Consider the following 11,122-nt stretch of genomic DNA (forward strand, 5'->3'; position numbering starts at 1 on the left):
CAAACTTACTGAGTTCATAAAATCACAGAAATATATGACTGTCTGCAAGCACTGTTATCTTGTCTCTACAGTGGTGAATGTACTCCTGGATGAATCAGGGACAATTTTATTCCACTTTCAAATGCCTCTCTTTCTGTGCAGAAGCCGTTCATTTCTTAAATTTCCCCAAACTCAGCCTTCATACACAGCTGTCACTGAAACTGCTCTAGGCTTGTGCCCTAAGCTTTGTCTCTCTGTTCATGTTTCCAATACCTAATAGACTCAGACTGAAGATGCAAAGCTGTTGCTTTATATTAATGCATGCAAGAAAAATGGAGTTGTAAGGTACCTTGCGTTGTTAAACTTATAGCATTAGAATAAATTAACACTTCAAGCAATTAGTACAGTGCAATGACTTTAGTGTGCCCAGACTGACCTAAATGAAACTTTAGTTCATTACTGGCTTGTTTCAATTTCATGGTTGATTCATGTTCAGTGAAATTCCAATAGCCTCATCGAATCTCCCACATCAACTCCTGTTGCTGCTCAGACACTTTTGCAAGATTTCTCTTTGTTTGGTAGAGGGGCTGAGAGTAGTAAGGCTTTTTTTTTTTTTTTTTTTTTTTTTTTTTTTTTTTTTAGCAATAGACCACCTTTATTCTGCCTTTCTTTACATAAACCATAATAAAACATTAAATATTTTGGGAAATTAGCTTCCAAAATAGATTGTACAATTGTGGCAGAAACCATGTTCAAAATCAAAGCAGAAATCTTTCATAAGTTAATCATTTTAAAGTCTCACTGTACAATATCAATAGAACTCCTTCTTTTGCTAAATATTTCCCTAAAGCAACAGCATTTGAAAAGAAGTTTAAGTAAACCATGTATCTTATATCTTTTCAGTTGATGGGAACAGAGAGATGATTGCCTATTTTGTCTCATCTGATACGAAACCTCCATTTGCTTTAGCATGTGATGAAATTGATTTTGAATCATCTTTTTCTTCTGTTTTCTCAACATCTGTGTTCGGTTTGACATGGTATCTTCTGTAAACACGGTAGCCTGGGAATTGGTATATATTTAATATTAAATAAAGGTATAACAATGACCTGAAAAATACTCTAGTAGCATGTAGACATACAAAATTTTCCCACCTTATATCGCTAAAATTTTCAAACGCTTCAAGACAGAGTTTCTTTAAAGACAGATTTAATTATTGTATGTCAAGAGCAGTCATCACTAAAAAAGTATGCTTAGGAAATAACAAGGAAAATGTTTTAAATTACGCTTTTGATGCTTGACTGCTTTCTGTTCCTACTGCATGTAATAACTTTTAAAGTACTGTCTGTCTCTCTTGGGAAGCCTTTGGGCAATTGGCTGGGTCTGTGGGACTGATTCTTACTTTTACATGAATCCTGTTTGGCAGAAGCTGAGACAAAGTGGGGCAAAGAAGTTTGTCCTCATGCCATTGCCAGCTACAGAGGCACTAGCTGGGGGTATACCTCTCAGGTTGTGTCCCTGGGGCAGTGCTCTTGATGCCTGGTAAGACATCTGGTTTGAGAGTGGAAGCTAAATATTCACAGCTGGTTTTAGGTGGGAGCAACAGGAGCAAAGTCCTGGCCCTCAATAGGCTGTAGCAGTGCAACACATATGAAGTGCATGTGGGAGAAAAAAGGGGCCTTTACTTCTAATGGAAGATTTTTTTTCCTCCTATTAGCTGTGAAGCTAATGCCTATGCTCTTAACCCCTGATAGAAGGGTGAGTTTGTGCATGCATTTGGAGATGGTCCTGGTGTGCAGCTGTAAGCCCAGGCACACTGGAGTGGTAGAGGGTTCTAATGGAAGACATATTTGCCCTTCTTCATCAAATGGTAAAAACAATCCTGTGCTCAAGGTGTTCTTATTCTGGTTGTAGGTAATGGAGATCCCTCCCTTGTGCTGAAAAACAAGGGGTTTTCCAGATCTTAAACTGATCCTTACGTTTTCCTGTACATGGCTCAGCACAGTGGTGATGTTCAGTAGCCATTTGGGTTTAAATAAAGTTTATTGTTTACCATTTCATTATTTTCCTCTCTCAGCTGTCTATTCTTGTTTTCTCTGTATCCATTAAAAATGAGACAGGTGACAATAATAATAATAGAAAATATCTATACTTTACCTGCTAAAAATATTAGTGCAAACAACAGTTGGAAAATGCTGTAGATGAGTGGGAATGTAAACATCAATTCAAGTTGTTCAGGACTGAAGGAGAGCTGTACTATCGTTGAACATAATTGAGTGTTTTGCATGCCTGTTTCCAGAGACACTGTACGACATCTAAAGGGAATAATACAAAGACAGTCATGAAGTAACAGCCTGTGTGTCTCTATGTTTTATTAAGAACCTGGAAAAGAAGGAACCACACAGTAACAGGTAAGTGAGAAATTGGTATCCTTCAGCTCACAAATCATACAGCTTTTACTACTAGAACACATACAATTTATGGCAGTTCAGAAATTGCAGAGGACTGTTATCCCCCTTCAAGCCATGTATGTCGTATTCAGTAATACTTATTATCACCCTCTTCTGCAATTATGTTCTAAATTGTGGGTTGTTGATTCTTCATGTGAAGTTTTACCACAGCCCCAACCCTTTTGTTAGTTAGGTCTCTTTTGTCCACCTCATTTGAAGTGCAGGACATGGGCACATATGGGAATGACATATTGGGGGAAATAGTAGTCAGAATCCATATTTTAAAATGTTCATGCACATTAATAGTTTTATTTACAAAAAGGTTGGTGAGTAAGTGACCCTGTAGCAGAGCTACCATTTAGGAAGTATTCTCAGAATTGATTATTCATTAAAAAAGAACTGCCTTCACAGAAATAAGACTATAGGACTATTTCACAGAGAAATCTATACCTGTTCCAAGACAGACCAGCAACGCGGGCCAGAAAGAATCCCAGAGAATAGCCAGCTGCTGGAAATATGGTACCAATGATCCATAATTTAGGTGAGATAATCCAGGAGCCTTTATAGAGTATTCCCCCAACGACAGCAATGAGCACGATAAGGATTGCTCCCACTATGGAACCAACCTACGAGGAGAAAGAAGAACTGTGTGAATAAAAGACGTCTTATCAAACATAAAACTGACATACTTTTACATTTACTGACATAATTCATGTTAGGCACATTATATAGGTGCTGTTTTCCCCAAAATGGAGTTGTACAATGCACTTGAATGCGTGACTACAGATACAGATCAAAGCACAGCTATTATAGGTATCCATAACATATATCTGTAAAACTAATCTTGAAGCTTTGGCTATAGTTGTGCATAAAACTCAACATTAAAAACAATCTCACATGTGTGACGTGAAGAAGGTTAGACCTTTCCCAGAGTTATTGGGAAACCATCAGCTTAATAACTAGTATAATGCACTTTTCCTCCCCACTTCCTGAGCAGTCACACTTTCTGGCATTGTGTCGTGTTTGCTAACTAGATGCCAGGTTGTTAGTGCTAGGAAATCATTTGCCAAGCAGAGTAAATCTTTAATGTGGCTGAAAATATTGTGTTTGAAAACTGGCTGTGAGATCATGTGTTTCTATGTAGACATAGTCAATGAGTTGATCTTATTTGCTGTAACTGAATATACTGAGATCCTCACTGCTGCTTGCTAAAGAAAGGAATAACTCACTCTCTTCTCAGTATCTAAGTTAAATGTCTTCCTTTGTGGCATATGTTGCAAGAGATCTCACCAGCAGATTTCTGTGGTTAAGCTTAGGAGAAATCCTTTTCTCAGATAAAATGTGTATTCTCAGTGAACTGACTTCATCAGTGTCTGGCTGAAGTCTGTTTAAGGGCACTGAGTGAGCAAGTACTTTTGTTTGACTGAGCTATTAACCACATGCACCTAGGAAAAAGAAACATGGCCTGGCCACAACAAGCTTTTCTGTTTCACTTGGCAAACTGTCTTTGTGCTCTTATCTCAATTTCTCACCATCTGTACCTTCATCTGACAGCTATGGCTCAATCCTCACTTGATGTTTCAGTATCCTACATCAAGTGAACTGGCAATGAACTCTACTGTGAGTTGCTCACACACTCATTATGAACGAGGATGAAATGGTGGTTTGCTGAAAGAGCACCTTCTCATGAGCATTCAAGTCCATGTTTTTCTCTTAACTGACTATAAAGGATAGTTTTGAAACCAGCACTTAATAGTATCCATGTTCATAAGTAAGCTGTGAATGCAAGATAATATTTCAAATAAATTAATTGGACTTAAAAGGACCTTATTTGTGTTCTATATTTTTTGAACTGATAGCTCAGGTAGAATAATCAGTTGCCAGGTTAGTTTTGCTTAAGAAAATATATTTATTAACTAAGGGTGGTCAGTGAAGGCCAAGGGTACTCAGCACGTCTAAGAATCACTTTGAACTTAGCAGGGCAATGGTCAGGATGATTAATTTTCTATTAACAGTAAAGGTAAATAAGTTATTATGAGTATTATTTTGGTGGGAATTGTTTTTGCCAAAACACAGTTTTGATGCTTCTGAAACTATCTTGCAAATAGAGTTGAATTTTGTAAATAGTTTTGTTAGATTTCTTAGCTGTTGGCACATTTTCAACATATATATATATATGCATATTTAAATTGACTTCACACTCAAAATTGCCAAAAATGATACACTGGTTTAAAAGTAGAAATATTTTTGTATGATCCAGAATGTTTTCATTTTTTTATTATTTTGCAGGAAAAAGAATCCATTTGACCTGAATGATTTTCCTTCCAATTTTCAGTTTACATTATAAACTGAACTCAATTACTAACATAGTTCTAGCCAAAGACAAAAGCAGGCTCTTTAGATGATGATAACTTCTAATAATGTATGCAACTCATGCACATTTTTGCAGGGGGAAAGCAATATTTTTTCACAGCATCTCATTTGTTTTCTGCTGAAAACTTCAATGCTCTTATAAAGTCAGACACTAATACTATGAATAGCAATGTGCTGCTTCAGTGGTGCCACTGATTCCATAATTTGTCTATAATTACCAATGCTTCAGCCTTATATATCCTACCTTAAGTATGATTTTTGCTTTCGTAGGCCATCTGTGGTTAACATACACTCCTACTGAAACAGGAATTACAAGAGCTACCAGTGAAAGTCCTGTAAAAAAAAAAAAAAAAAAAAAAGAGAAAAAAGATAAGCCCACATATCATGCAGAAGTTCATGAGGGGAGAACAGGCACCACGTAGAGGGGCTGAGATTATGGAGCAAGCCTGGGGGGGATGTTTCTGGTATGCACACCCCAGCACATGAACACTCTCCCCACACCTGCCTGCTTTTCTATAGAGTCTGTTATCTTTGGCAACCTGTTGAAGTAATTGCCATTCTGCTGAGCTACATGCTCATTCACCTGAATCAAAAAGGCAGACAGAAATTTGAGTGTGCTAATCACCACTATCCTGTGATGAGTAGCTATATTAAATGTTCATTTTGTCTGCAGGTGTTTCGCTACTGTACCATATTGACAACGAGTTTAGAGCTTCTTTTGTTTTGGCCTTCCCTCTTTGGTATGTTTTTTTTTTGAAAGCACAAGCAATATACATGCTGTTTTTTTTTTTTTTTAAGGACAATGGGAAATTAAATTGAAGAATATGAAAGTGACTCTGCTGGCTTTTTAAGATTACCACAACATGGAACAGAACTTGATAAGCACCAGGGCCACAATTCTGTGAAGCAGTGGAGCATGTATTTCTAAATACTTTGACTACTTTCTCTTTGTAGCTAGATGAGATTTTTGACAGGAAGTCAAATGAAGCCACTCCTGGTGGTGTAGATTGCAGCTTTTCAATGAGACTCAGCAGTTTTAATCACTTGCTTAATTATCCACATGTGCTTAAGTACTTTGCCAGATTATGGCCTCAGCATTTAGCACTTCGCAGGATTGTGCGTTAAAGCTGTTACAAATGCTTTCATCCAGGGAAAGAAGTTATTTCTGTATGAATTATTCTATATTCTTATCCCAGTACTACAGAGGTTTCCAAACCATTTAAAAAGAAAAGCATGTGCAACCTTGTGATAAATATCTGTACCATATTCATAATGACTTAAAGTCTTTGTTCCACAGAGCTGTGGATGACTTGAAATGATCTAGGTACATAATTCTCACTGAAGTCATTGGAAAGTTGGAAAATAAATATTTTTTTAAAAATCTGGGGTAATTTCTTTGTGACTCTGCAGGATGGTGCAGATGTAAAGGGGGTTGTTACTAGAAGGAGGGTAAAGGAGAGTCAGAAGGTAAAGTGCTGGTTCACTTGGCTCACCAATGCTGTCGTAGGGGAGTACAATTGCATCAGAATCAGTCCACATCTTGGTATAAACAAAGAGACAGAGTGGCATCATCCCCATTGCAAGCAATGTGGAGCAAGTTGTCATGCTGATGCTGCAAAGAAATTGGTTAAAGTGATAGTTTGTCTCATGACAGAATGTACTTCTTTCATTATCTTATTATGATTTAACAGCTTATGAAAGGATAGGCAAGAGATACTGCTGGCTATGGTCAATTTATCGATATATCAAGTAAGAAAAAAAAGCTAAATGGAAGGAATGGCTTCTGCTAAAAAAAAAAAAAAAAGGAAGGAAAAAATCCATAAATATCAACATGTTCTGCAGACACAGAACAATAAGTTTCAGTGCAAATGAGGCAGTCAGGCTGGCAGCCATCAGGAAGGTCTGTTCGCAAGTCTGTCTGCATGGTGACTGTTCCACTGGCTTCTGAGAGGGTGTCAAGCTGGGTCAGATGCTGCTTTCCATTTTATCAACAGTTCTAGAGTATTTTAGAATTTCACTCCAAAGCCAGCAACATAAAGCAAACAAACAAAAAAGATTCTTCATCTAGTAAGTGCAATGTAATAAAATTCCCTTTTCTGGCTTGTTTTGCCCTAGGCCAAAGAGTAGGTGCTGAGAATTACTCTACGAAGCTGAGTATAAACACTGTTTCTTCCTCGGCTTGTGCAAGACATTTCTGTTTTAAAACACAAAGCCTTGAATCCATTGGGCATGATATACCTTGTAGAAAAATGTGCATTCAACTAGAAGAATTAAGGAGGAAAAAGCAAGACAGCTAAAACGGGAGAAAACTGTCAGATTCTGAGTAGCATAGATAAAAGGATGCCTACAAATCACTCTCCTATGAGGTAAAAAATGTGAGAGAGGTTTACTTAGGAGATTTTGGAAACTTGCTTATGAGCCTCACTTCTGATTGCTCTTTGGTGTAGCTTGCCCTCAGAAAAGGAGCTACAGATCATGCCCCACAAACTGGGAACATCCAGAGAAATCTGGAAGAATTCATACAGAAACCACAGAAATATCTGTATTAGTTTTGTTTTCTGTCTCTGTTTCTCTGCTGTCGGATGTAACTTGGTAGACACCTCTGGCAAGGGAGTTCTTACACGCAAAGAGGAAAGATCTATGGGCTACAATTAAGATTAGATAAAGCTCCAAATGGATAAAAGAGCTCAAGTTTACTGTGACGGCACATATTCCTACAGTTGCTATATCTACATCCTTTTCCAAAGATAGCCTAACTCCAGCCCCTGTGCTTGCAACAGCTCTCATGGGAGCTGTGAAGGAGAGAAAATGGTGATTCAAAGTGGTCATTCTTGTGAAATACCGAGAGATGTCAAAAACAGGTGTCCTTATGGGAAGTTTTAGAGGACATCATCTGGGTCTGAGAAACTAAGAAAGGTATAAAACCTCACACTTTACTTCCCTGTGATTCACTATATGAATAGTAGAAAATTAATCCTGCTCTAACTTGTGGTATAATTGCACTGAAGTTTTGAAGTTTTGAAGCAGGACAGTAGACAATGGTGATGGCTTGTTATGTATAAACATAAAATATCAGTTAAAAGCAAAACTTTATCTGATGTGATGGGCAGGCTTTCTATAATGTGCTGGCTCCAGAAACCAGTCAAGCTACTTTTACTGTTCTATCAAGAACTGAAGATACTTGCATTGCTCTCTCTGCTGTACCTCCTGTTTCCTCTGTCCTTGAATTACTGTCACAAAGGTCCTTATCAAAAGCCCTTGAAATCTTAAGGTAAAAGTCTTTACCTGAAGAATAATCTTTAGTAAGTATTTTCAATTTACCTTATCCTCTGCCACTGTCACAGGATATAAATTCTACTCATATTTATAGAATCATCAGTTTGGATTCTGACTATATAAACCTGAGAAAGCACAGTTTAGTTCAGTGTATTCTTCCAATGAAAGATTAGGACAGAATTTAAGACTTGTGTTGGATGTCTTTCCATCTGAGGTTTCTAAGACTTTCATTTATAGAAATAAAGTGTCTAATATAGGTTTTTCCTCCACAGTGAGGAAGCTGGTGATTAGCAGAGCTGACTTCATACATAATTTGAAAGCAGGTATTACATTAACACCTGTATGTGACAGAAAAGTTCACTGTTTTCAAATGATGGAAAAAATGTCTTATTAAAGCCACAAATATTAAAATACTTAGTCAATTTGCCCTAGCTCCACAACTTTCTTCCTTCTATTATTTTTTCCATTTCTAGTTCAGACTGGCATATGATAAATTGAATGAATGCCCCAATTTATGTTACTCTGTGGGAAATAGAGAAATGATCCTGTTTATTTTAGAGCAGAGTAATCAGGATATGAAAAGAAAAACGATGGCTTATTTTTAAAAACTATAAGAGTTAATGAACCCCCCATGGAATTTGCATCAAGAGTAGGTTTGACTTCTGCAGTGTATTTGATATCCAAGACCACGCCAGGTGCCCTACATATCTGTTTATGAGTTCAGAGCATCTGAACTCATAAAGCACTGAGACCAACACACTTAGCCACAAAGGAGCTTTTTCATAGCACCCAGTGTGGAGGACTTTGTTGGTCAGTAGCTTGTAGCATGTAAAATTTTCTCTGTTTGAAGACTTTGCAGAAGGTGCCAGAAGCAGATAGAATTACCGCAAGTGATTTTCATTTGTACTAGCTTCCAAGGAGAAAAACTGTGCCCATCTATTCATTGTGCAGAACACAAACGGAGGGAAAATATTTTTCTGCAGGTCATTTCTTTCAAGAAACATTATTTGAAAGAAACGATTGCATAGCTGCTCTTTTGTACACAGGACTCAAGTTCTAAAATTCACTGTTATTTTTTTCTACTGCCCAAGATCTTGGAGAAACAAAATCACAAATATATGCTAACTTGGATAGAGAGTTTATGATCCTAGTATTTTAGAGGTCTTTCTCAATGCTATTTTCTTCAGGATCTGAGGATTTACAATAGACAATTTCTAATATACACAATTCTATTATGCTGTCTTCCTAACAAATGCTCAAGAACTAAGGATAATTCTAGTCTGCTTGTATTTACTACTATTATACTAACTAAGCATCTCTACAAGAAGGAAGCTGCACTATACATGGACCAAGACAAGAAAAAAACAGAGAGACCTTTTCAATACAAAGCTTACAATATAAAACCACACATGAATATTTAGATAACAGCTGCTCTTACCTTAGGTCCATGTCACCATCCACCCAGTAAGCGATGATATTGGAGGCTGTGCCTCCTGGACAGCATCCCATGATTAGCACCACGACAGCTTGAACAGGAAGCACGTTAAAGGCTAGTGACAGCAAGAAAGCTGTGAGAGGCATAATTCCAAACTGACAGAGGAAACCCACAAAAATACCCCAGGGCCTTTTTATGTGGTTCCAGAATTTTTTAATATCCACATTGCAACCCATGGAGAACATCACCAAAGCCAGCATGATCGTCAGAACAGTACTTAAAATTACACTCAAAGTATGGTTAAAATCATCTTCTGGTAACACACAGGATGTACCACTGCAAATAGTAGCATTTGCTGGACAATCCGTGAAGTTTTTTGTCAAAGACCTAGCATTAAGTTGCTGGGAAAGCAAGACAGTCTGCATTTTGAAATGCAGAATAGCTCAGTACATCCAAGGAAAACTTTTAAGCCTGTGTAAATGGTTGTTTGTTAGCAACTCCTTTTAAATGCTCCAGGAAGCAATAAAGTGCAATAAATACTTAGACACTTACTATTCTTTAAGGGTTTGGCATGGTGCTGATTCATATAGTTATAAAAGTTGCACTTGCTCTGTATGGTGGTTTTAATCATTTATTCGCATGATAATGAGAAATCCCACAGCAAGAGAATAGCTGTGTTAATATTTAAGGGTGGAAGGGAGGCTTGTGGAATAGCTGAGCACACAACATGAGAATCACAGAAGGGAGAGAAAGTTTAGACTTCATCCTTTGAATTTCTTGCATGCTTTTGGGATAGCTGCTCATGCGTGCACTATCACTGGCATTACAAGGGGCTGTGGGGCTGAAAGGAGCAACTGATACACAAGAAAGCATAAGTAGAGGGCCTGAGCGAGGAAAAATTACTTGCCTTCTCAAGGCTGAACAGGGCTGCATTTTAGGAGACCCTCAGAGCTTCTCTGCAACCTCAGGAGCAAAGACAAAGGCCCCAGTCCTGCTCAGAGAGTGCTGCAGGCAGAAATGTGAAGTAGCATATCTTGCTATATGGTGCATCGTTCAGGTACAAGGGTCCACTGAGAATCACAGGCTCACTTTGCATGGGGTGTGACCCATATTTGATTGCATTTCTGGTATAATAGAAGCTAAGACAAGTGAGCAGTGATAACTCAACCATAGGACTTCATGCGTGTTTCTGTCACTTTTGACTTCTAATTGCAACTTTCTGGTAATCTTTGTAATTCCTTTTCAGCTTCCATGTAGTCCCTAAAATGGTCAAAATCCATGGCCTTGCAGTTTCCTGTGATACAGTGTGGTGGTTTTACCATGCTGGGCAGCTAAACCCCACAACCGCTCTCTTACTCCCCCTCCTTTAGATGAGGAGGGGGAGAAGTAAAGCAAAGAACAACTCACGGGTTGAGATAAGGATAATTTAATTAAAGGGAAATAATTATAATAATTAAATAAAGACTACTATGAACTAAAAAATTTAACTAAGGGGAAATAAAAAGGGAAAGGGGAAAAGGGAGGGGAAAAGGAAAAATAAAAAGAAGGGAGCAAAACAAACAAACAAAATAAATGAAGGCTATATGGAAGTGCAGAGGAAAGAAATTAC

The 11,122-nt window shown here is 37.8% G+C and overlaps 1 protein-coding gene across 1 annotated transcript; it reads right to left on the reverse strand.

Annotated features, from left to right (window-relative positions):
• Nucleotides 1-907: 907 nt before the first annotated feature.
• On the reverse strand, nt 908-9,938 carry SLC10A2 (solute carrier family 10 member 2; the record flags this gene model as incomplete). The annotated part of the gene is made up of 6 exons (XM_084288507.1): nt 908-1,041; nt 2,137-2,294; nt 2,880-3,055; nt 5,047-5,135; nt 6,296-6,414; nt 9,517-9,938. The coding sequence occupies 6 exons, from the start codon at nt 9,936-9,938 to the stop codon at nt 908-910; spliced, it is 1,098 nt and encodes a 365-aa protein (XP_084144633.1).
• Between the last annotated feature and the right edge of the window lie 1,184 nt (nt 9,939-11,122).

Source organism: Netta rufina (genome assembly GCF_964035555.1).
Source record: "Netta rufina genome assembly, chromosome: 1".
Taxonomy (NCBI): Eukaryota; Metazoa; Chordata; class Aves; order Anseriformes; family Anatidae; genus Netta; species Netta rufina.